Source organism: Alexandromys fortis, unplaced genomic scaffold (assembly GCF_014885135.2).
Source record: "Alexandromys fortis isolate MF-2015 unplaced genomic scaffold, M_Fortis_MF-2015_v1.1 scaffold_273, whole genome shotgun sequence".
Lineage (NCBI taxonomy): Eukaryota > Metazoa > Chordata > Mammalia > Rodentia > Cricetidae > Alexandromys > Alexandromys fortis.
The window spans coordinates 982,249-1,007,993 of record NW_026068145.1 but is presented as its reverse complement, the minus strand read 5'-3'; the positions used below and the strand labels follow the sequence as shown (position 1 = coordinate 1,007,993).

At 46.4% G+C, this 25,745-nt stretch overlaps 3 protein-coding genes across 3 annotated transcripts in view; 2 read left to right on the top strand and 1 right to left on the bottom strand.

The window, feature by feature from the left end:
* The window catches only part of Vdac2 (voltage dependent anion channel 2), a 14,483-nt gene extending 6,088 nt beyond the window's left edge, over positions 1–8,395 (top strand). The window contains exons 4-10 of the mRNA XM_050126922.1: positions 133–453; positions 995–1,147; positions 1,450–1,502; positions 2,040–2,267; positions 4,076–4,226; positions 6,615–6,672; positions 8,033–8,395. Of these exons, the coding sequence (XP_049982879.1) occupies positions 133–453; positions 995–1,147; positions 1,450–1,502; positions 2,040–2,267; positions 4,076–4,226; positions 6,615–6,672; positions 8,033–8,124 (1,056 nt within the window). The 3' untranslated portion in view covers positions 8,125–8,395. The remainder of the gene's footprint in view (positions 1–132; positions 454–994; positions 1,148–1,449; positions 1,503–2,039; positions 2,268–4,075; positions 4,227–6,614; positions 6,673–8,032) is intronic.
* Positions 7–1,503, top strand: LOC126491352 (cytochrome c oxidase subunit 5B, mitochondrial-like). The gene is made up of 2 exons (XM_050126938.1): positions 7–1,147; positions 1,450–1,503. Exon 1 carries the CDS (start codon positions 88–90, stop codon positions 475–477), a length of 390 nt encoding a protein of 129 aa, XP_049982895.1. The 5' UTR covers positions 7–87; the 3' UTR covers positions 478–1,147; positions 1,450–1,503.
* Positions 8,396–10,806: 2,411 nt separating the features above from the next.
* On the bottom strand, positions 10,807–12,469 carry Comtd1 (catechol-O-methyltransferase domain containing 1). Its single transcript, XM_050126942.1, has 7 exons — positions 12,298–12,469; positions 12,076–12,200; positions 11,748–11,853; positions 11,539–11,657; positions 11,408–11,462; positions 11,141–11,274; positions 10,807–11,031 (listed from the first exon to the last, which is right to left on the bottom strand). The coding sequence occupies exons 1-7, from the start codon at positions 12,389–12,391 to the stop codon at positions 10,879–10,881; spliced, it is 786 nt and encodes a 261-aa protein (XP_049982899.1). The 5' UTR covers positions 12,392–12,469; the 3' UTR covers positions 10,807–10,878.
* Positions 12,470–25,745: the final 13,276 nt, after the last annotated feature.

Sequence of the window (25,745 nt, the reverse complement as noted above, 5' to 3'; positions counted from 1 at the left end):
TGGCCTTCATGGCATCTATACTTCATATTCACATATATGCAAATAAAAATAATTCCTTAAAAAAGAAAAAAGAAGGTCTCCGGCGAGATGGCTTCAAGGTTACTTTGCGGAGTGGGCACTCTGGCGGCTCAGGCCCTGAGGGCCCGCGGGCCCCATGGCACGGTTGCGACGCACTCCACGGCTTCTAGAGGTGGTGTCCCTACTGATGAGGAGCAGGCTACAGGGCTGGAGAGGGAGATCATGATAGCCTCACAGAAGGGACTGGATCCATACAATATGCTACCTCCAAAGGCAGCTTCGGGCACCAAGGAAGATCCTAATTTAGTCCCGTCCATCACCAACAAGCGGATAGTGGGCTGCATCTGTGAAGAGGACAACTGTACCGTCATCTGGTTTTGGCTGCACAAAGGCGAGACTCAGCGGTGCCCAAGCCGTGGAACCCATTATCAGCTGGTGCCCCACCAACTGGCCCTCTGAGCCCTGTGTTAACTTTTCAGAATATGATGGAAAACTTCCCTCCAATAAACTAGCCATTGTATTGGCTCCTCCCCCAAAAAAAGAAAAAAGAAAAATAGACTATTTGGATTGTTGAATTTAAATTTTACTTACAATTTTTCACATTTTGTGTGAAGATTATGTGTATGTGCAGGCATACTTGGGTCATGTGGGCGGAGGTTAGAGGGCAACTTGCAGAACTCTGTCCTCTCTTCCTGCCATGTAGGCTTTAGAGATGGAAGTTAAGTCATCAGGCTTGACAGTAAGCCTTTCTTCTATCCAGTGAGCATCTCAGCAGCCCTGTATGTCTGACTTTATTGACTAGGTAGAAACGTTAGGTGGCATTGTAGTGGCATCAGTCGGTCGGAGGTAATTCTTCACTGTTGGGTTTGCTTTGGAAGTAGCTTAAGATAAAGATAGAATGTTCTATAAATTAGGCAGTGGTTTCTTCCAGGCTTAGGAGAAGGAGGGTTCATGAGGTTGTTTATTGTCTTATTAGGAATTTTCAACATCTGGTTCATCTAACACGGACACTGGTAAAGTTAGCGGGACCTTGGAGACCAAATACAAATGGTGTGAGTATGGTCTGACTTTCACAGAGAAATGGAACACCGATAACACTCTGGGGACAGAGATCGCGATTGAAGACCAGGTAATGGTTCACACACTTGCTTTTGTGTATTTTTGTATTTCAAAAAGGAAATCAAGGGCTGGAGAGATGGGTCAGTGGTTAAGAGCACTGCCTGCTCTTCCAAAGGTTCTGAGTTCAATTCCCGGCAACCACATGGTGGCTCACAACCATCTGTAATGAGGTCTGGTGCCCTCTTCTGGCCTGCAGACATACATGCAGACAGAATATTGTATATATAACAAATAAATAAATTTAAAAAAAGAAAAAAAAAAGGAAATCAAGCTGAACATAAATTCTCATAAGCTCTTTTTCTCCTAAAATAGATCTGTCAAGGTTTGAAGCTGACATTTGATACTACCTTTTCACCGAACACAGGGTAAGTGTTTATATTTTTATGAAGTGCTTTGAACTTGAAGCATTCTTGTCTGCTCAGGAGAGAAGCAGCTTCACTTCAGTCATTCACTTCTGCTTGTGAACACTGCTCGACACTGTTGGCTTGCTTCAGAAATAGCCTCTTCAGTGTGGCAGTGCTAATTGTTTCTTAGCATTTGTGACTGGTAGTTTACAAAACTCTTCTCCCTGTCTCCCTGTGGGTTCCATTTGTTTCGTTGTTTTTATTTTATTTTATTTTATTTGGTTTTTTCAAGACAGGGTTTCTCTGTAGCTTTGGTGCCTGTCCTGGAACTAGCTCTTGTAGACCAGGCTGGCCTCAAACTTACAGAGATCCTCCTGCCTCTGCCTCCCGAGTGCTGGGATTAAAGGCGTGCGCCACCACTGCCCGGCTTATTTCGTTGTTTTTAATCCTGAAATTTTCATACTGCAGTTTATTTAAATCTTTCATGCCCCCCTTGTAGAGTTAGATATATAAATCTGTCACTAGCATCATTTTGAAACTAGTCTTTCCTTTTTTCAGGAAGAAAAGTGGTAAAATCAAGTCTGCTTACAAGAGGGAGTGTATAAACCTTGGCTGTGATGTTGACTTTGATTTTGCTGGACCTGCGATCCACGGCTCAGCTGTCTTTGGTTATGAGGGCTGGCTTGCTGGGTACCAGATGACCTTTGACAGTGCCAAGTCAAAGCTGACAAGGAGTAACTTTGCAGTAGGCTACAGGACTGGGGACTTTCAGTTACATACTAATGTGTAAGTATTCCTTTATAGGCTCTCAGGATGCTGTGGGATGTCATTTCTTTTGATCTGTTTTTAATTTAAAGGGTGTCTGACATGGGATAGTTTTAGGAGCTCCTCAGAAGCATGTAGTGTAGACACTGAGAGTGCATGCTTAATGTCACCAAGGCTTGAGATGCTTTATAGCTTTAAGGGGCTGGGAGTGGGAGGTTAGACGTTGACAGACTGCTACCAGTGCTGCTGTCTCTGAGTAATGATAGAATGGGTGGGGTCCTGGTTTGATAGGATTATTTTAGCATGTACGATCATGTGGTGCCTTACATTTTTAATTTGGGAGGGAGAAGCGGCTGTATCTTCCTGAGATTGAGCCATCTTAGTGTACATAGTGAGTTCTAGGCTGGCCAGAACTACATAGTGAGCACCTTTCTCAATAAAGAAAAAAGGAAAAAAAATGGTGGTTTTTTTTTTTTTTTTACCTAACTCAAGTTAGATTACATAGAAAAGGACTTAACTGTTTTCCCCATAAAACAGTGTATTGGTATGTAACAGAAGTACAAAAGAAAACCATTTTCCATAATCCATAATTCCATTTTTATGACATAAAAATGGAGGTTAACTGTGGAAAACTTAATGTCCCAGGAATTGAACTCAAGTCCTTAGGCTTGGTGGCAAGGGCCTTAAGACCCAGTAAGACCCCTGTCTGTCTGTCTCTGGTCCTAGTCCCATCAGCTACTCTTAAATAGTGCATGGAGACTTCTTATTAATTTTGAAAGCTTGGTCTTAGCTTAGGCTTGTTTCTAACTAGCTCTTAGAACTTAACCCATTTCTATTAACTAACCTACAAGTTGCCATGTGCTACTTCTGTGTTTGTTCCCTCTGCATCTGGCTGGTGACCTGACCCCGCCTTCCTTTCTTCCAGAATTCCCCCTGTCCAGAATTCCCGCCTAAACCTCCTGCCTTGCTGTTGGCTGTTTAGCTTTTTATTAAATCAGTCACAGTGACATATTTTTACACAGTGTAATCTCAGCTCTGCCTTGCCTGAAATTTCCTACCTTGATATATAAACTTTTGGTGAACATTTGTGTGTGTGCATGTGTATGTGCGTGGTACTGCTGGGAGTTGAATCCAGGGCTTCATCCATGGTAGGCAATATTCTGTCCTTGGTCCTAACCCCTCTGCTCTGTGTGTAGGTGTTGCACACCTCAATCCTAGCATTTAGGAAATAGAGGCAGAAGGATCTCTGTGAGTTTGAAGCCAGCCTGCTCTACATAATGAGTTTCAGGACAGCCAGGAATACATAGAGAGACCGTGCCTTTAAAAACATGAGGCTGGCCGGGTGGTAGTGGCACATGCCTTTAATCCCAACACTCGAGGCAGAGGCCAGCCTGGTCTACAGAATGAGTTCCAGGACAGGCTCCAAAGCTACATAGAAACCCTGTTTCAAAAAATCAAACCAAACAAAACATGAGGCTGGGCTGGAGTGATGCCACAGCAGTTAAAAGAGCACTGGCTGCTCTTCCAGAGGACCCAGGTTCAATTCCCAGAACCCACATGGCAGCTTTACAACTGTTCGTTACTCCAGTTCTAGGGGATCGGACACCTCTGTGCAAACGGATATCAGGTAGAACACCAGTATACATAAAATAAATCATTAAAAACATGAGACTGGGGCTCTTGCACGCTAGGCAAGCATCCTAGTGGTGACTAGGCCACCTGCTCAGTGCTAGTGGTCGTTTATATAACATGTGGTGCTGCAGTGTTACCCTGTGCCTTAGAAATGGTTACATTGTCTATTCTAGATTCTAATTCAAAATATCTTATAGCAATAATGGGACAGAATTTGGAGGATCAATTTATCAGAAAGTGTGCGAGGATTTCGATACCTCGGTAAATCTTGCTTGGACGTCAGGTACCAACTGCACTCGCTTTGGCATTGCAGCTAAATACCAGTTGGATCCTACTGCTTCCATTTCTGTGAGTACTTCTTCACCTCAGAATGGGGTTTTGGTTGTGGGAATTACTCTAGGTATATTGGATGGTGTGGAAAGCTTGCCCGGGAGTCACACAGGCCATGTTGACACATGTACTGAGGTTAGAATTGGAATGCTGCTTTTCCTGTGAAAATTGGGATAGAGGTTTGATTTTTCAAGCTAGCTCACTGGTGATTTGGATGAGAATGGCCTCCATATGGTAATAGATTTGAATGCTTGGTGGGACAGATTAGCAGGTGTAATCTTGTTGAAGTGTGTGTGTCACTTGGCAGGTTTTGAGGCTTCAAAAGCCCAGTCATTCCCCGTTAACTTTTTCTGCTTGTGCCTACCTGCCTACTGCCCAGCTTTCCACCGTGATGGTCATGGACTCTCTGAAAGCAGGAGCCCCGAATTAAATGCTCTCTTTTTATAAGTCACCTTGGTCATAGTGTCTTATCACAGCAGCAGAAAAGTAACTAAGACAATCACAGACGTTCACTTGAATTTGAGAGCTGCTGGATTAGTATTGTTGATATCCGTGAGCCCCCAAGCCTGGCTAAGCTCCAGGTAACCCATGTTTGGAGTCCTGGGTTGTTTGTACTTGTGTTGGGGAATAATAATAGTATTTTTGATTTCATATTTTTGTGGTTTATGAAATCAGATTTGGTCTGAAAGGTCACTGAAGAAAGAGACTAGAGTTTGGCAAGAGAAAGGATTTAATATTACTGTTGCTGGTGGTGGGGCTGGGGAGGAACATCTTCCTGGGACTGTTGGCCTAAAAACCTGCACCTCCAGGGCTACTACTCTCCTTCTTCTAAGGCCAGAGCAAGGTGTTTGGCCACTCTTGTCTGATTCTTGGCTCTTTCTTCTGTTTGTGTCTTTAGTGAAACATAGTGGCTTGGGTAGAAGAACGTGTGCTGTGAGGGTGGGGATTGACTTCCATTCCTGGCAGATCAGCGGCTGTTACTGTGTGTCAGGGACTGTCTGTACTGTATGTACTAGGTATGACAGGAAGTTAAACAGTTCAGGAGAGTTAGTGCTATTACATAAAGTACTCTTGATCCTCAAGAACTTGTGTTTCAATACCTTAAGCAGGTATGTTTTAGTCCCATCTTTGTTTTATGATAAAACATAAAACATATCAGACACAGTGTAAAGTGAAAAATACCCAGAATGCTTCTCCCTTTGATAAGTCAGTGACACATTTATGACTCCTGCTGTATCTGACTGCACTAGGAAAGCATTCTGCTCAGCACAACGTTCTCTCTCACATTGCTGGTCTTCAGATGTGTGCTTGTGGCACCATAGCAGACTGGATGCCCGTGTAGAGACCCCTTTCAGCTAATAGTGTCCATGGGAAAAGGTGGCTTGGGGCCTAGGTGTCATTGAGTGACTGCTGCCAGTCATTGTGGAATCATGGCAGCGTTTCCCATCAATAGAGCTGTTGATGACCCAGTGGAGCAGCGCCTAGAAGCATAGGCATTATCTTGATTGCGGTTTTTTTTTTTTGATTGCGTTTTGATGTTTATACATCACAAGAAGAGTCACTGAATCATTCCAGATCCATTGTGCTCGCAGCAAGATGTTAGCTTTATTTTGTAGCTCCCAGGATGCTGAAGAGCCCAGTTGTCTGTCTAGGCTCTGGAGTTGGCAGTAAGTTGCAGGTGTATCTGTGCTGTGGCCTCCAGGCTGCATGTGTCCTGTATAGTACCGTCACATTGCTAGGTAACAACATTAGGATGCAGTGTGGATGGACTGGACATATGTGAGCATCTAGCTGGGGTAGTGGAGACTTGTGCTTGGAGCTGCTGCTTAACATATTTGCTCTTCAGCATTCCTGTCAACCCTCGAAGTCTGTGACCTAAATCCTAAATTGTCAGGGCATATAAGGAATTGGTAAACTTCCCCATTGGAGCCTCATGAGGCCCCAACTAGTTATAGCCCAAATCCAGCAGCTGAGAGTTAAGAGCGTGAAGAAGGAATTAAGCTGTGGGGATCTGAGAAAGAACCCTGGGAGTGGTGATGTGTGGAAAGCCACAAGCTTATAAATTCCTCATGTACATTCCAAAGATGGCTTTCACCTCTAGTGGGTCTGGTAGGCGTCATCAGCCACATTGTAGCTTTTGTGCATAGAGAAGACTCAAGGGCGACTTGATATTGTGTGGGCAATAGGGGTCTCCGTATACATCCCAAGGGGATAAAATGTGTGGTTGGACCCTAATGACAATTTGACTTTGAGTTAATGTTTAATTTTAAGTTGCACTTGGTGTTTGCTTAATTCATGATACTAAATTTTAGTATCCTATTGAGTTAAAGCCCTGGGCTCTATAGTTCATGCTGGGGAATACCCAAGAGCTTTGCTCCCTTCAGAAATGTCTTTCTCTTTTTCCAGGCAAAGGTCAACAACTCCAGCTTAATTGGAGTGGGTTACACTCAGACTCTGAAGCCTGGTAAGTGTTGTTAATAAAGTAGCATTGTTTATACAACCTCCCTCTCCTTTTAAATAAGATTCATTTGTTTCAAGTGTCTGGGTGTTCTGCCTGCTTGAATGTCCACACTAGAAAAGGGCATTGGATCCAGATACAGACAGTTGTGAGCCACCATGTGGGTGCTGGGAATTGAACCCAGGACCTCTTCTATCAAAATCAATCAATCCCTCCCTCCCTCCTTCCCTCCCTCGTCCCCGTCTTTCTTTCTTTCTTTTTTTTTTTTTTTGGTTTTTTGAGACAGGGTTTCTCTGTGGCTTTGGAGCCTGTCTTGGAACTAGCTCTGTAGACCAGGCTGGTCTCGAACTCCCAGAGATCCGCCTGCCTCTGCCTCCCGAGTGCTGGGATTAAAGGCGTGCGCCACCATCGCCTGGCTTCTTTCTTTCTTTCTTCCTTCCTTCCTTCCTTCCTTCCTTCCTTCCTTCCTTCCTTCCTTCCTTCCTTCCTTCCTTCCTTCCTTCCTTTCATTCATTCATTTTTCTAGACAGGGTTTCTCTGTATATTTTTGGTTGTCCTGGAACTCATCTCTGTAGACCAGGCTGGCCTCGAACTCAGATATGCCTGCCTCTGCCTCCCACTTGCTGGGATTAAAGGCGTGTGCCATCACCCCTGCCTAAAACTAGTTTTTTTTAGTTTATTGTTTTGTACACGTTTCAAGGCTGTAGTGGGCTGATACTCCCCTCCTGGAAAGTTGCAGCTTATGACTCCCTCCCCCTTGCTCTGTATAGTGAGGAGGCGGCCTGAACATTACACTGCCTTCCTCATTCTATAGAGAGCCGCACTCCTAGCCATCTAGCGCACTGTGTAGTTTCTCACTGCCGTCTAAATGGTGTCTTGGACCAGAGTTTACTTGGTCTGTCTCTGCATCCCCTTGAGGCACAAGGGGTTTCAGAGCAGCTTCGGGGTATACGCAGGCAGATTGTCACTCAGTGGATCTGAGGTGTAGAGCTCTGGAGCGCTTAGAGCAGTTGACCATTTGTAGTGGGGACCCTACTTCCTACACCTGACCAGTTCCTGCTGGCATACCTGGCACCCTTCTTACATCAGCACTACCTACCTACCTACCTATGTGTGCTTCCCACTCGCCCCAGAGGTCTCTTGAGGATTCAGTTACAATCTGGGTAGTATAGTGACCATGATTTTGGCTTAGAACACTTTGAACTTATTACTAACCTTTTGAGGTCTCAGGTGTACATTTCCCATGATTGCTAGTATTCACGGTTCATCCAATGCCCATTGGGATTAGTATGGTAGTTGTGGGCTTAGGCAGTAGTGGGGGTTGAGTGGTTGTCAGGGCCATCATGGTGGTTTGCTTTGTTTGCAGGTGTGAAGCTTACACTGTCTGCTCTGGTAGATGGGAAGAGCTTTAATGCTGGAGGCCACAAACTTGGGCTTGCCTTGGAACTGGAGGCTTAATCCAGTTGAAAGAAACCTCTGGGAACGGATATCAGAAGATTTGGCCTTAATATATTTCCAAGTGACCAGCAGGCTCCTCCCCTTCCCCCCAGAAGGTGATCAAATCAAAGGATGATTAAACAAGAGCTGTATTTTAAATATTTAGACAGTTTCCTGTTGGCTGGTGTTAGTTGGATGCCGCCGTCGTGCAGTCACCACACCTTATTTAACTGTATTTAACTGTTAAATGTGCTACCCACCAGTGATGAAATAGACGTTTATGAAAACCGTGCCATGGTGTGCATGTTTGTTTTATGTTCTTTTAACATTGACTATTGTACTAAATGAGATGGATCAGTCGATATTTTAAGATGAGGTAAAAGATTTTCTTTTGTTATATTCAGCCATCATTAGAATTACTTTGATAATCCCCAAACATGACAAATTATGAATAAACAAGTGTACATAACTAATGACTCCACGTATGTGCAGTTACAGATTGGCCAGCCAGGGTCTAACCTTGGTTAATACTTTCTTCTGGTGAGCAGTTTGCTCTTTACCTAAGTCTGTGCAACCAAATTCCTGTGTCCTTAGCATAATTCCACGAGGTCTTTGAGACTACAATAAAATCAGAGGATACATACTTCAGCATTCTTCAGTTTCTAAGTTCGTGCACACTTACAATGAATCACTGTTAGCTCATGCATGATGCAGCAGTGGTGCTGAGTGGTTAAACAGGCATGCCATCCCCTGAACCCCAGCTATTGACACTGGAGGAAGAGGACCCTGAGCGGAGCAGTGCAGGGACAAGAGGGCGGGGAGAGGAGGAAGAGGGCACCAGCAGGAAGTCAGCGCTCTTTCCAGATAAACACTGAAAAGCCGACAACCCTTTTAGCCATTGTCTGGGTGATCTGTAGGACCCAATGATTTTGGTTTGAAAGCACAAGCTTCCCTGGGGAGGAGGTCCATCAGAGGTGGAGGGAAAATCACAGATGAGAGAGAGGAGTCAAGTGTCACTCTGATTAAGAGCCTAGAGTTCATTTGAAGCTTTGGAGCACTTGGGGCTTCCCCGTAGAAGTGGTGCATATGGAGAACTTCTAGGGTAAGGACTAGAAGATAGAACTTTGCCTTGCCAAATGGGGCCTGAGGGACACGGGTGCCTTCCAGCCCCACTGTATGTCCTAAGGGATTGGCAGGGGTGGTGGGGGTGGCCATGTGAATCAAAAGACTGATTCTCGAAAGGTTCTGTCTCCAAGCACCTATCTCTGGAAGGTAACAGGCTGAAATTTGATCTGGATCCATTGCTTGGTTAGAAGGAACTATGAAAGGTACCCAGACTTACATGAAAGCAGCACTCAGCAACATAAGCCAACAGGTCACTGTCCTGCAGCCCCTTAGCTAACAAGCGCATTTCATACTGCATTTGGGAGTTCACCTGTTGGTGGTGTGGGCTAGTGTGTGTACACATGTGGGTACCAGTGTAGAAAAGACACTTCCCAAAGTAGACTGGACCAGGTCTCCTGTGTGCCCTTGAATATACACTGGGGGGGGGAGGGGTGGGCACAGCTGGTTCCCTGGAGAACATGTCCATAGCAGGGCTGTGGGCTCCTGCAGCTGCACTCGGAGCAGCCTATAGGTGTGCGTCACCAGGGTCTTAATCCGTAGGTGGCAAACCTGTAGTGTCCCAGGAAGTGCCCTTTTTGCCTGAGTTCTTCAGGCAGTGTGCGTGTAAAGAACTTTACCCTCAAGCTGGGCAGTTGTGAGGAGCAAAGGCCCAGGTCAGTCAAAGTTGGCTCCTTCACTGTCCCCCCACCCCCCAAGGACAATGTTGGAAAAGCCTCAAGTTCTTTTTTTTTTTTTTTTTTTTTTGATTTTCAAGACAGGGTTTCTCCGTAGCTTTTTGGTTCCTGTCCTGGAACTAGCTCTTGTAGACCAGGCTGGCCTCGAACTCACAGAGACCCGCCTGCCTCTGCCTCCCGAGTGCTGGGATTAAAGGCGTGCGCCTAAAGTTCTTGAGGTGCCTTGAATGAGGCCTGCTGTCCTGTCTGCTTTACACCTTGGACATCAGTTCCCTCCCTCGGACCTTGATTGGGGGAAGCAGAAATTTGAGCCAACCTTAGGTCCTCAGGTCTAGGCCAAGAGAGGTGGTTCTCAGTTGATGGTCACTGACGAGGACTTGAATTGCACACAGGAGAGGTTGGGGAGGCCACAGCCCTGTGAAACCATGCTGTAGACTGCCAGCGGATCTGTCTTTGCTACAAAAGTACCCAGAACCAGGCTGCTCTCTTGCAGGGATCTATCTTGTCAGGCCCCAGGTGTGGTGTCTCTAGGAGCCTGTGGGTGGGAGGCAGGAGACATCCCTGATGTCTAGCCCTCATAACCTGTTGGGACTCTACTCAATACATGCAGCTGGCACACTTTATTAAGATTATTCTATCAGGCCGGGCGGTGGTGGTGCACGCCTTTAATCCCAGCACTCGGGAGGCAGAGGTAGGCGGATCTCTGGGAGTTGAAGAGCTAGTTCCAGGACAGGCACCAAAGCTGCGGAGAAACCCTGTCTCGAAAAACAAAAAAAACAAAAACAAAAACAAAAAAAAAAAAAAAAATTCTATCAGATAGGGCCACAAGCCTTGGTGCCAGGGAGACTGCTTTGCTGGAAGGTGGTCCTGTAGGGACCAACACCTAATAAACGGCAGATAGGGATGCTCAGAAAATGGTGTGTCCTAGTCCTTTTATTGACAGGTTTAAAACTAGGGTCACTGGCTGGGGTTCTCTTTAGATCTTGAAGACCAAGGAGAGCCCGTCACCCAGGGGCAGGAGGCTGATGTAGACCCTGGCGTCTCGCAGGATGCGCTCATTCAGGTTCCGCACGCACTCAGCAGCCTTGTCCTTGGGTTTAGGATGCAGCACCTCTCCGCACCACAGGACCTGTGGAGGGAGGGGCGGGCCATCGGGAGGGGGGGCGGGGGCGGTGCCTACGGTGTTGTGGGCGGAATTTTGGGACGGGAGGAGCCGTCTAGTTTTTGCTAGTCCTTACTCTGAGCAGGGCGAGCACTCCTCCAGGGCGTAGCAGCTGCAGGCAGCGTTCGTAGTAGGCGGTGCAGTTCTCCTTGTCCGCGTCCACCACCGCTACGTCGAAGGTTCCGGCCTCTCCCGCCGCCAGGAGCTCATCTTGAGGGACAGAGCAGGTGCAGCTGAGCTGCGGTTCCGGTGGCAGGAAGCCCCTGCCCAAGGTTCAGGGTCTCCAAACTTGGTCCCCCAGGTTGGACAGTGCAGATGGGGCCCCTCCTGCGCCGGTGCTTACCTAAAGTCTGCAGGGCGGGCTGCAGCCGAAGGTCGATCTTGTGCTCAGCTTCGGCCTGCGGAAGGAGGCCGGTCAGACCGGCACGCCCCCGAATCCCCGAGCACGCGCAGCCGCAAGTGTGGGACTCTCACCTGCTTCCACAGGGGCCGCCCCAGCTCCGGGGGCTCCGTGTCCACCTCGCAAGTCACCACGCGGCCAGCCTCGGGAAGCGCCAGGGCTAGCGCCAGGGCGGAGTAGCCCGTGAAAGTACCTGTGGACCGGTACACTCACAGGCTCAGTCCAGGGTGCGGGACGGGACCCGTGAGCCGGGTTCCCAGCGACCATGGCTGTGCGTCCCTACCCAGGTCCAGAGCTTTCTTGGCCTTGATGAGCCGCGCCAGGTTGGCCAGAAGCTGGGCCTGCTCACAGGTCATCATGGAATCCCCCTGCGGCTGCTTCAGGGTCAGCTGTGTGTGGGGAGAGGGTGGTACCGTTCCTGCCAATCACCCGCCCCCGCACAGATTTTGAATCCTGCAGGGGCGCGGTGGCAGGTGTGGCCAAGAGGGGACAGGTCTCAGGAAACCCGGAAGCCCAGTGTGGGCCTCTGCCCAACCCAAGGTCACACAGCCACGTGAGATCCACCACGCTAGGAAATGAGGCGCCTGCTCTGGTCCCCCATTCCTACTGACCAGTCGCAGGCTCCGCAGCGCCGGGTGCTCTCGCATGGAGCGGCTCAGCAGATACTGCCACAGGGGACTGTCCTCGGGGGGCAGCAGGCGCTGTTGTCTGGATCCCCACGAAGGCCACCGTCTCCCTGCCCGGGAAAGGGTGCCAGATCAGGGCCTGGGGTTTTAACAGGGTTCTAGGGCTCTACTCCGCGCCCTCCCATTCCCGGGACTGCCGCAGCTCACCCAGCAACAGACCAGTGGCGAAGGCGGCGCCCAGGGCGGCCGAGCCCAGGGCCAGCACCGCGGGAACAGATAGCCGAGGCAGTGACTGGGCCATGGTGCGGTAGCAGGCGGCGGTGAGTTGATCACGTGTGCTGGAGTAGCGGGGATGGTACTGTATCGAGCCTGGGCTCCACCTTGTCCAGGCCTGCCGGAAGAGCCGCAGCCTTCGGGCACCATCTGGTGACACCTCGCCGTATTGCAAGGTCGGGCTGGGAGAACTGCGCGCCACCCGGTGGCCTCATGCAGAACTGCGTCTGGCCAGAGAGCAAGCTCTGAGCCTGGGGTTCTTAACGGGGTCTGCTGTGTAATCGCCCCCTCCTGGCTGCCATAGTTGCTGAGGCTCCCAAGAAATATATGAGCATGGGGAGCTCCCGGGGTGGTTAAAACGACCGTGTGTCCAATGGAGAAGTTCAGAGAGATTTGAGGGACCCTTCCTGGAGAGGTACCCAAGTTGAGGGAACCAAGGACCTGGTTTGGAGACCTGGGGGTGGGAGGGAGTTAGTGGGTTCTAAGACTGGGATGCTGGGTGTAGAATCTTGTGCCTATCCGTCTTTCTGAGTCTCAGTTTCCTTTTTGTAAAGCAGGGTTACAGTCTTACCATGAAAGGCGTCAGATTTCTCACACACAGTAGGTGTTCAATAGTGGTAGCCATTGGTCAGAGAGGCCATCTTGGCAGGAGGCTTCTGAGTTCCCCTTGCAGAGCTATTCTACCAGACCAGTACTCCCTAGGCATTTATTGCATACCTATTGTATGCTGAGCTCTGGTGGAAGGAAAGGCCCCTGTGGTTTGGGCTTGGAGACAACCAGACAGGCCCCAGTGTTACTAGCTCCTTTTCAACCCGGTGAAATCATGACTGGTCCTCACCTGACACAGCGCTGGACGGGGTTGTGAGCAAAAGCACAGGCACAAGCCTTATAGCCTATCAGCGCTATCTTTAAAAGACTTGCTGCAATCCGCAGGGTCCCTGAGGCGCTTGCCATGGAAGCCCGTTTCTTAACAACACTGGCCAGGCTCGGAGACCCTCCGAAGGCAGGCAAACTGGTGAGAATGCGCGAGGGGCACCAGTCAGGTCACCTAGAGCTGAGTGGCTGGAATCCTGGGCCGCAGGAGGTAAGGGCAGGGGTTCCGGGCCAGGGAGCATCGCCTCCATTTTCGATTAGGGTAGATTGGCTTCTTGCCCTATCGGCGTCTGTCCCTGGTACAGAGCTTTCTTTAGGCGCGTGGTGAGCTTTCCCAGCTGCTCCCGAAACCCACCCCTAGGACAAACTCTTTGTCCTCATTTCTCTGAACATCCCGTTTGATCCTGAAAATGTCTCTTAAAGTTTGAGCCATGTTCTCCAGGTAAGGACTGTGGAAGGGGAAGTTCCTTAGCATAGAGCACACAGCAGACACTGTACGCTTTCGGAATGATGAGGTGATCCCACTCAGTGGGCAGTGGTAAAAACAGGGACAACGGAAGCCTTTACTGAGCACCTACTGGGTACCAGACGCCGTACACCCGGCATCCCTTGAGCAGTTATGGCATCGTCTCCATTTTCCAGAGGAGGAAAGGGAAGCCCTGAAGTGGTCACCTCATTGTCCAGCTGCCTTCTCTCCTAAATTCCCACTTGCATTACTTCTCTGGGACGCACACAGTGCCGTCCTGTCACGGTGCCTCCAGCCTGCGTACGGCACAGGGTGCCTCTCTCCCACATCTAGAGATCCTTGTGGCCCACAGGTTTCCAGTGCACACCATAGCCTTCTCCCCCCCAACCTGGCTTCAGGCAGGAGCGGTGGAGGTGGGGGGGACGCAGGCGAGGAGGGAGCCATGTCACCATATATCCCCGTCAAATTAAAAAACTAATTTGAAAAGATTAATGCCTTCCATTCTTGTTGCGTTGGCTCTGATACCTCTGGGCCTGCGGACTCTCTGCCTCCTGATTATTGAATTTTTATGGCCTGGTAATTAATTGCAGAGTCCCTGTTTTGTTCTATTTCTTTTTCTCTGACATTTTAATTTCAACAGAAAGCACTGGTCTCTATGCAGATTCTCTCTAGAGACCCTAATGGTCTATAAAACAGAATGACTTATACACGTGGCACCCACTTCAGTTGGCGAGCGATTGTTTGAAACCTTGCTGATCACGCAAAATTTAATTTTTCCACCCCCTCCCCCTTTGCCCCGCATCTCTTGTCTCTTCCATTGCACAAGGAAGGGATCGAGTGTCACTTCCGGATCTGCTGCCGGGCCTGGTCGGTGAACTTGTCAGTGGGTATGGAACTGGGTCCATGCAGATAAATGGACATTCTTAGCCAAACTGGGTCACAGCTGTTCATAGACACAGGGCTGGGAGAGACCTCTGAGTTTTTGCCTGATGCCTCCCGCCTTCTCTTTCTTTCAGCCCTGCTAACGCCACAGGCTTGATCTCTCTTCAGAGCCCCACCCCCAGCCCTGGGACTAGGCAGGCCTGTGCACAAGAGGAAGACTGAAGATTAAATTGAGCTGAAGCTGAGAGGCCAGACGAGGAAGCAACAACATGGGCTCTAGGGTTAGACAAACGAGGGTTCAAGTGTGGGATGCTCTGCTGATCTCACTCTGGGTGAGGTCAGAAGCTCAGTTGGATGAAACAGGATCGTTCTGTTTTGGATCTTAGAGGTTTGGTGGCTGCTGTGTGGGGTATTGGGAATGGAGCAGTCTAGTTAGAGGAAGCAGGGTCATTGCAGGGGGTGACCGTGAAAAGAATATTGAGACACCACCTTTCCTCTATAACTGCTTCCCATTCTTCATGAAACCAAGAGCCTTGTGGCAACTCCCCCTGCCACCATGAGGTACTGGGCCTCCATATCCACACAGTAACTGGCTGGATGACTATGAAGCCAAAACTGAAATTATGAGCCAAATAAACCATCTTTCTTTCTCTCTTTCTTGTTTGTTTTTGTTTTGTTGTTTTGTTTTTTTGAGACAGGGTTTCTCTGTAGCTTTGGAGCCTGTCCTGGAACTCACTCTGTAGACCAGGCTGGCTTTGAACTCACAGAGATCTGCCTGCCTCTGCCAGAATGCTAGGATTAGAGGCGTGTGCCACCACCACTGCCCGGCTAAACCATCTTTCTAACCCCCTTTCAAGATGGCCTCTTCCTATAAATCCCATGTTAGTCTTAATGTCTAGTCTTCCTACCTTAGCCTCCCAATTGCTGGAATTACAGGGGCCAATGCCATGCTGGTTTCTTTCTCTCTTTTGTTTTTTTTTTTTCTTTTCTTTTATTTCTTTTTTTCTATGATATTTACTGAGCTCTACATTTTTCTCCTCTCCCCTCCCTGCCTCTCCTCTCCTCCATTCAATCCCCCCACAAGGTCCCCATGCTCTCAATTTACTCAGGAGATCTTGTCTTTTTTTACTTTCTACTTCCTATGTAGATTAGATCTATGTAAGTCTCTCTTAGTGTCCTCATTGTTGTCTAAGTTCTCTGGGATTGTGATTTGTAGACTGGCTTTCTTTGCTTTATGTTTAAAAAGTACCTATGAGTGAGTACATGTGATAATTGTCTTTCTGTGTCTGGGTTACCTCACTCAAAATAATGTTTTCTAGCTCCATCCATTTTCCTGCAAAATTCAAGATGTCATTATTTTTTCTGTTGTGTAGTACTCCATTGTGTAAATGTACCACATTTTCCTTATCCCTTCTTTGATCGAGGGGCATTTAGGTTGTTTCCAGGTTCTGGCTATGACAAACAATGCTGCTATGAACATAGTTGAGCACCTGTCTTTGTGGCATGATTGAGCATCCTTTGGATATATACCCAAAAGTGATATTATTTGGACTTGAGGAAGGTTGTTTCCTAATTTTCTGAGAAGTTGCCACACTGACATCCAAAGGGGCTGTAACCAGCTTGTATTACCACCAGCAGTGCAGAAGTGTTCCCTTTTCCCCACAACCTCTCCAGCATAAGTTGTCATCAGTATTTTTTGTTTTGTTTTGTTTTGTTTTTTCAAGACAGGGTTTCTCTGTAGCTTTGGTGCCTGTCCCGGAACTAGCTCTTGTAGACCAGGCTGGCCTCGAACTCTGCCTCTGCCTCCCGAGTGCTGGGATTAAAGGCGTGAGCTACCACCGCCCGGCTCATCAGTATTTTTGATCTTGGCCATTCTTACAGGCGTAAGATGGAATCTCAGAGTTGTTTTGTTTTGCATTTCTCTGATGACTAAGCATGTTGAACATTTCCTTAAGTGTCTTTCAGCCATTTTAGATTCCTCTGTTGAGAGTTCTCTGTTTAGGTCTGTACTCCATTTTTTTTTAATTGGATTATGTGTTCTTTTGGTGTCCAATTTCTTGAGTTCTTTGTATATTTTGGAGATCAGACCTCTGTCTGATGTGGGGTTAGTGAAGAAGGTCTTTTCCCATTCTGTGGGCTGTCATTTTGTCCTGTTGACCGTGTCCTTTGCTTTACAGAAGCTTTTCAGTTTCAGGAAGTCCCATTTATTGTTTTTCTCAGTGTCTGTGTTGCTGGGGTTCTATTTAGGAAGTGGTTCCCTGTGCCAATGCGTTCAAGTGTACTTCCCACCTTCTCTTCTATAAGGTTCAGTGTGGCTGGCTTTATGTTGAGGTCTTTGATCCATTTGGAGTTGAGTTTTGTGCATGGTGATAGATATGGGTCTATTTTCATTCTTCTACATGTTGATATCCAGTTATGCCAGCACCACTTGTTAAATATGCTTTCTTTTTTCCATTTGATTTTTTGGTAGCTTCTTTGTAAAAAATCAGGTGCTCAAAGATGTGTGGATTGATATCTGGGTCTTCTATTTGGTTCCATTGGTCCTCCTGTCTGTTCTTATGCCAATACCAGGCTGTTTTCAGTACTGTAGCTCTGTAGTAGAGTTTGAAGTCAGGGATTGTCATGCCTCCAGAAGTTCTTTTATTGTCCAGGATTGTTCTGTCTTAGTTTTCTATTGCTCTATCTTGAATGTCCACACATTTTTTTTTTTATTTTAAAAATACTAGTGCACAGTGTTGTGCATCAGTGAGGGAAGGCAGCCCTGCCAGGCCAGGACTGGGTAACTGCTTTCTCTCTAGGTTGTGTGTGTGTGTGTGGGGGGGGGAGGGGTAGAAGTTGTCAGCACAGTGCACTTCATTCTTTTGAGAGTCCCACATCTCAGAGGCCAGACGTGACGTCTGGAATCCTCTGGTGCTTCTGGTCTCTCTGCCTTCGTTCTTGGCATCCAGGAACTCACGTGGAGGCTTCATGATCTCACTGTTTTCAGGTAAGCTGGCTAGGAACTTCATCTGCAAGGTGCCCTTTGCCAGGTCGTTACCAAAAGAGTAACGTTGATGATAGAGGCCTTGGGGCAAAATTCTGCCTGCCACAATCCACAATTTCCTGGAATGGTTATAAGGAGGCCCGCCCCCTCCTGCCTCCATTTTCCGATAAAGGGATTCAGACAGGATAGTGTGCTTCTCAGGGTTTGTTGATGACAAGCCACAGCGCCACCTTGTGGCCAACCTCAGTTTTGACTTTACAACAAACAACGATTCTCTCAACAGAGCTTGGAGTGGCCCAGAGGCTCAGCCGGGAAGTCCTATCACCTCTTCTACTCCTCTTCCCCAAGACAGAGTTTCTTTGTGTAACAGTCCTGGCTATCCTGGAACTCGCTTTGTAGAACAGGCTGGCCTCGAACTCACTGAGATCCGCCGGCCTCTGCCTCCCCAGTGCTGAGATTATAGGTGTGCGCCACCACCACCTGGCCCACTTGTCCCATCTTAAGATTGTTCTTACTAAAACCTAGCTCCTACCACAGCCCTCCTGTCTCGGTGAGACTCCACCACAACCACCGCCAAGGTAGTAGGAGTCTTACTGCCTTTCTCCGGGATCGACACCAGGCTGGTCGTCCGTGTTTGCTGGAACAGTATCTAATCAGCTGAAGCGTGCGCCCCTGCTTGCTAGAGTAGTCACCATGCCCAGCTAGACCCTTTATTTTTCCTTCTTCCTTGTAGAGAAAGCTTTTGCCCTAGCTGGAACTTGCAGCATCCCTGGTTTTTGCTGCCGAGAGCAGGCACCTGGTGTGGAATTCCAGAGCCGCACAGGGAATCCTGCCCTGTGTGTAAACGGGATAATAGCAGTGAATACTTAGATCAGCCTTACTGAGTCCGGGCCACTCCTTAGGATTTCCTGTGGGCTCTTTTAATCCTCACAGCAATAGTGCGCCAGGTGCCCCCCATTTCATCCCCATCTCATGGAGGACTACAGCAACTCGCCCCACACGGTGCAGCTTCTGAGTGGTAGGGATTTGAACCCATGTGCTCTGGTTTCAGGATATACAGTGTCTGAGAGTCATACTAGCCTGCAGAAAACTCCTTCCTCATCCTATGACTTCTCTTTGGGCAAGAGAGCTGCTTGAGCCCCAGCCATATCAGACGATCAGGAGGGAGGAAGGGATGGAACCGGACTCATTCCCAAACAGTGTCCTGAGGGTCCCCACAGACTTCTACGTTTATTCTTTGGACAACAGTCGCATTTGTGGCACTCTTGTGTCAACAGATACCTTTCATTTTTGTAATTATGAAAAAGCAGTTGTAACTTTAAAGTTGACAGAAAGGATGGTGGTTACTGGGCACAGTTACCACAGTGAAGACTCAGAGGTCAACCACTGACCGGAGGTCCCACAGCTAGGGAAGGGCCAAACAGGTAGGGTCCCAGAGAGATGCTAAGTGGAGCCCTCAGCGGGGAGGACCTCTCAGTAGACTTCCCAGCCTCTGGGAACACCCAGGACCACGGTTCAGATCTCTAGTGCTTTCTAGTTCCAGACCCATTAGGGTGGCACCAGCACGCCAGGCACTGGCTTCTTCCATCCCACTAACGCCTGCATCAGCTGTGCTCACTGCGTTGCTGAGGCGGCCTCCTGCGCACTGAATAATTCAAGCCTGTGTAATGGGATAATGAATTTACTGACACGCCAGTGTGTTCTCAGTACTTACAGTCTAGAAATCCTGACTCCCAGGCCCACTGGGCAGGTGGGCAGGCAGGCTGTCCTAACAAGAAGCTGTTGCCCCAGCCCTCCCTAGGGAACTCGGCCTGGTCTCACTGGTTCTCCTACTGCTGAGGGAAGTGGTCAGGGGTGGGGAGACCTGGTGGGACCTGTAATGGGGAGTAGAGACAGAACAGCAGAGATGGGTGGGGACACTCAGCCCCTCCTGCACGCCTTGCTTCTCTAAATCCAGGCTGAGGCTTTGTAGTCTTGTCCCTGTTCTGTGCTGGGGATTTGGGGTGGCTCTGAGCCCCTGGGGAGGAGACCTGCTTCCTTTCTTGCTAACTTAGTGCTTACCTGTCTCTAGTTGTGGAAGTTTGCTGTCCCTCTCTGAAGACAAGCACTCCCCTGGCAGGCAGGTAGGCGGGGCCTCTCCTCTCAGTCTGGATACAAGGTGACTGAGGAAGGGTTGGATGGCTGAGTGGAGGGTTCCCCAGCCTAGATGTGTGCTAGCATCCTCTTTGCATGCATTGCCCTTTCCTTTGGTTTACACTGTGTCCAGATTTCCCTTCCTTCTTCTGGATTGTGGGGGTGAGGGAATCTCCTCTTCCTGCTTGCTTCTTTTTAACATTTACAATGACCCTATTTTGACATAAGGTCACATTCTGAAGTACTGGATATCAGGACTGCAAGCTATTGCATTATTCAACCCACAAACCACCATTTGCGGCCTCTTCCTATGTAGCAACGGTTGTTTAGAGCACTAGATTTATGGGATGGATGGGCTTGCAACTAAAATACCAGTGAAAATGCGATGAGATGGGCGTTTCCCAGAGCATCTCTTCAGGAGGTGGCTGTATGTGCTTGGAATCACTGATTTACTAAGTAACGTGGGGTTGGGATGGGGTCTAGACCCTCCCCAGAGTAGAAATGTCCCAGTAACAAAATGAACTTGAATAATAGCAGGCGGTTTCTGTAATGCCTCCTGAGGTAGGGAGTCAGCTTGGGGTTTCCTTTGTGGGACTCCTTTCCTTTGAATGAATGTTGACAACTGAAAGACAGTCATAGTACTAGGTTGTGCTGGCTCCTTGTGCCTCTGTATGGCATAGCTTACCCCATCACAGCAAGACTGACTCTGAAGTGCCTTGTCTGCTTGAGTGTCTAGTTTCCTTGCAGAGACTTTGCCCAGTCTTGGGGGCCGGAACACACTCTTATTTTCTAACAGTTCCTTAGCACCATTCTTGGCACAAAGTAGGTACTTATAGCTCTTAGCTTAAAGAATGAACACTGGAAAAAGAACAAAGGGATTTTAAATATCTATATAATGACTAAGGATTTAAAGATCAGTCAGCTTCAGAGCATGAAACAGTGTTAGGGAAAATGCTGAAATCCCCTTTAGTCAGTGGGAGAGTCTGGAAGAGACAGAATTTCCAGAGGCCAGGAACAAATTAAAATCATTCTTACCAGGGAATAAGTGCTTCTCTGGGCAGCCTCAGATTCCCACAACTCGGATCTCTGTACATAAGAAGGAGGCAGAGATTATAAAGATCACTAGGAAACTGGGTGGGGAGATGGCTCAGTGGTTATGAGCACTGGCTGCTCTTCCAGAGGATCTGAGCTCAATTCCCAGCACCCATATGGCAGCTCACAACTGTCTGCAACTCCAGTGCCAGGGGATCTGACACTCTCACATAGACATACATGTAGTCAAAAGCCCAATAAAATAAATAATTAAAAAACAGATTTAAGTTAATTACATAGGAAAAACTCAAAACAGCAAACAGATATAATCGGAGGTGGAATTTGTAAAGTGAAAGGTTTGGGAAATTATAGAGAACATAGAAAGATGAAAATGTACAAGGAGTTAAGACATATTAAAGTTGGAATTAAAACCATTAATATGTATCTAATCTAATTATTAGAAAGGAATTATAGAAATAAAGGGAAAGAGGCAATATTTAAAATGACTAACTTGGGCTGGAGAGATGGCTCAGAGGTTAAGAACACTGATTTTTCTTCCAGAGGTCCTGAGTTCAATTCCCAGCAACCACATAATGGCTTATAACCATCTGTAATGAGGTCTGGTGCCCTCTTCTGGCATAGAGGTGTACATGCAGGAGGAACATTGCATACATAATAAATAAATCTTTAAAAAAATAAAATGACTAACTCATGATTTTCCAAGATTATTGAAAAAAATGTATGTCTGGTCTGGGGAGATGGCTCATTGTGTGATACCATGTTTGGGTCCTAGAAGCTATGCAAAAGCCAGATGTGGTAGCCCACATATATATAATGCCAGCCCCTATGGGAAGACAGGAGACTTCCCTGAAGCTCGAGGTCCCATGCGTAGAGCCGAGTGTGGAAATACCCAGTTTCAAACAAGGTAAGTAGTGAAGACAACTGACACTCCATTTGTTGGGTTTGTTCTCTGATTCTACACACACACACACACACACACACACACACACACACACACGGCATGTGCACTCCTGTACTCACACATGAGCATGCGTGTACACATACACACAATCAAACACTAAACAAGAAAGCCCTCATAAATCTTAGTTTTGTGTGATGGCACATGCCTGTAATCCCAACACTTGGGAGGTAGTAGCAGAAGGGTTGGGAGTTCAAGCCAGTTTCAGTGTTTGATGTGGGAGGTGATGTATGCTGTGGATATGTTTTATTGCCATTGGTTATTAAAGAATGCTTTTGGCCAATGGCTTAACAGAGTAAAGTCAGGCTGAAAGATATATATCTATATCTATATCTATCTATCTATCTATCTATCTATCTATCTATCTATCATCTATCTATCTATCTATCTATCTATCTATCTATCTATCTATCTATCTATCTGTCTGTCTATGGAGAGAGAAAGTCAGAGAGAAGCCATGTAGCAGCCCGTAGGAAACAGATGCACTGGAACCTTGCTGGTAAACTACAGCCACATGGTGATACACAGATTAATAGAAATGGGTTAATTTAAGATCTAAGAGTTAGCCATAAATATGCTTAAGCTATTGGCCAAACAGTATTGCAATTAATACATATTTCTGTGATTATTTTGGAAGTTTGGGTGGCTGGGAAATGAACAAGCAGCCTCCCCCAACAAATTGGCGCCAACATGGTCAACTAAATCCATGTAAAAACCTGAGAGAGCTTGAAAAGGAATTCTAGTCACGAGCACACACACACACACACACACACACACACACACACACACACGAGTTTAATGCAGCTTCTTGCTTTGTTTGCTGCTGGAAAGCAGAGATATGGCTCCTTTAAGAGGTGTCCTGACTCAGCTTTAGCAGTAAAACTGTGCAGCTAATTTAAAAAGTGTGACAGAGACTCCTTGGTTCACTAGCATGAAATGGCTCTGACTCTTTCAGGAGGTCTGGGTACAGAGCATTTAAATGGGGTCTGTTAGCAGCGTGTTACAAATTGCTTAATGGTGATACAGACCTTCTGTGACCCTGAATCTAGGGCGGTGAGAGTGGCTCTCAGAGGCAATGAACATCCGTCTGCTGTGTTGGATTGGGCAGAACAAGCAGGCAGGACCACATGAGTTGGTCCTTGCCATGCCCACTTAGAATTAAAAAAAAAAGAAGCATTCCTGATCAAAAAATAATTACAGATATGCATGCAATAAAGACAAATCTGGACAGAAAAGACTTCTAAATGGGTCACTAAATGTTGAATAAATGTACATAGGCTTGGGAGAGAGAAGAAAAAGAGTATAGAGAGTCATAAAAAGAAGTAAATTGTTTTAAAAAACAAAACAAAGTCTTTAAAGAGACATAGTATGGACAGTCATAGATTAAAAAAAGCCACATAAAGATTGAATATACACAGAGTCTGGATTCTATATATTATTGTTTTTTTTTCTTGAAGTTTTTGACTGTGCAGGAGCTAAGTACAGAGAGAAATTTCATTGTATGGACTGCCAAACTAAACCAACATATATATTTTAAAGGTATCTTGACTTCAAAATTTGGGTCTAAGGATTTCTTGCTTTGGAAAAGAAGTTCTTCTTTTGTTTCCACAGAGGATGAGAACCTGTGGATTCCTTCCACACTAATGAGCCAAGATCCCCTGAAAGGTTGCCATGAATACCCCCAACAATACTTTGCCCAACAAAAAGCAGGAAGCAGTTTGGAGAGATCTACGGCCAAATTCCCTAAATGATTGTTTATAAATGTTTGGTTACATTTAAAGGGAGATATGCTAGAGATGAATACTTTTCACTGGTATAGATCTAGGTCTATTGATACAAATTTTAGGTCAATTTTGTTATATGTATATTTTTGCTCTTGATTAAGGCATTGTGTTTGTGCAGCTCATTTAAAATTGTAATGTATAATTAAGAAATACAGGCTAATAGTCATCTACAATAGTCAAGCTTGTAGTCATGTTAGTTAGGTTTTCAAGATATATAGAGATATATTTTAGTTAGACAGATAATCTTCAAACCTTTCAAAAGCCTACGGAATATGGCATTTAAAATGTTTTAAGAACTTAGACTTTTCATGACAATGAGACACATCTGCTCCTGGAAGCACCTATTACTTCAAGAGGAAGATGGGCATCAAAGAGGCTCCTTATGGAGTTTGTTAGCCATTTGGACAAGAAACTGCTCTTGTCTGAACTGCTTTACTGGACTTGCAGGACTCATAGAAAAATGACCGCTGAAGCTGCCTAAAGAAGGTGAGACAGTCCTTTGGGGTTCCTGCTTCATGAAAGAGTTTGCTAGACATTCTGCAGGACACAGAGGAAAGTGACTGACAAACTGCCAATAAAGGTGGAACTGTCTTTGAAATTTCCTGCTTCATGGGAAAGTCTGCTGGATACTAGGGGTCTGTATCCTGAAGATTGATGCCCTAAAGGTACAGAAGAACTTTGGGTGACTGTCCAGACAGCAAGATGTCTCTGTCAGTTCTAGAGTTTTGGAAGTTGCTTATGATGCACTTCCTGTTTACTTAGGTAGTATATTTTTCTAGATTCTTTGATGGAGTTGAGGAATAAATATAATTATAGTTTTCCTTAGTTATGATAAAAGAAAATAGATAAAAATGTTGTAACCGTAATTCTTGCTTGATACCTGTTTTGTTATATGTAATATTGCTATGTTATAAAACCTTCCTTTTTGGGGGGCTGGAGAGATGGCTCAGAGGTTAAGGGCATTGCCTGCTCTTCCAAAGGTCCTGAGTTCAGTTCCCAGCAACCACATGGTGGCTCATAACCATCTGTAATGGTGTCTGGTGCCCGCTTCTGGCCTGCAGGCATACACACAGACAGAATATTATATACATAATGAATAAATAAATAAATATTTTTTAAAAATAAAACCTTCCTTTTTGTTTAGACAGAAAAGGGGAGGTGATGTATGTTGTGAATATGTTTTATTACCATTGGTTAATAAATAGCTGCTTTCGGTTAATGGCTTAACAGAGTAAAGCCAGGCTGAAAGAGATATATAGAGAGAAAGTAGGCAGAGTCAGAGAGAAGCCATGTAGCTGCTCACAGGAGACAGACACACTGGAATCTTGTTGGTAAGTTACAGCCACGTGGTGATACACAGATTAATAGAAATGGGTTAATTTAAGATCTAAGAGTTAGCCAGAAATATGGTTAGCTATTGGTCAAACAATAGTACAATTAATACAGATTTCTGTATGATTATTTTGGGAGTCTGGGTGGTTGAGAAATGAACAAGCAGCATCCCCCAACAAGTGCTGTATTTTGCCCAAAGCAAATCTAAACTACTTAAGACCTTGACTCAAGCTAGGCGTCAGTAGTGCACACTTTTAGTCCCAGCACTTGGGAGGCAGAAGCAGGTGGATCTCAGTGAGTTTGAGGCCATCCTGGTCTATAGAGCAAGTTCTAGGATAGCCAGAGCTATACAGAGAAACTCTGTCTTGAGAAATGGGAAAAAATTCTTATCTATAGGAATTTCAATAATTTCATGCAAGTTGGATAAAAATAAATTAATATAGACACATATATAGGCACCATATGTATAGTCACAAAGACAAGTACCAGAAAATAGAAGCTCTGAAAGAATGAGAAAAAAAACATTACCACTTTTATTATTAGAGGAGATTAGACTAGTGGCCGATTAATAACAATGTAATGACTGTAGCAATGAAAGAGAAATATTAACTTTAAAACAAACAAATTTATACCTATTCTATGTGTATGAGTGTTTGCATGGATATGCACCCTATGTGTGCAGTGCATGCAGAGACAGAAGAGGGTGTTGGGTTCTCTGGAACTGGAGTTGCATAACTGACAGTTATAAGCTGTCAAGTGGGCTCTGGGAATGAAACCCAGGCCCTCCGTAAGAACAGCAAGTGTCATCTTTCCAACCTCAGAGTTTTAACTTTGAAACAAGCTTAAAAAGTGAGGTTAGGCCAGGCATGGTGGCACAGGCCTTTAATCCCAGCTCTTGGGATGCAGAAGCAGGAGTAT

Excerpts from the sequence above, each read along its gene's own strand:
- LOC126491352 (XM_050126938.1), top strand. The coding sequence starts at position 88 with ATGGCTTCAAGGTTACTTTGCGGAGTGGGCACTCTGGCGGCTCAGGCC.
- Comtd1 (XM_050126942.1), bottom strand. The coding sequence starts at position 12,391 with ATGGCCCAGTCACTGCCTCGGCTATCTGTTCCCGCGGTGCTGGCCCTG. Across the intron at positions 12,201-12,297 it reads CGCCACTGGTCTGTTGCTGG|GGAGACGGTGGCCTTCGTGG; the intron begins GTGAGCTGCGGC and ends TTTCCCGGGCAG. Across the intron at positions 11,032-11,140 it reads GAGTGCTCGCCCTGCTCAGA|GTCCTGTGGTGCGGAGAGGT; the intron begins GTAAGGACTAGC and ends CTCCCTCCACAG.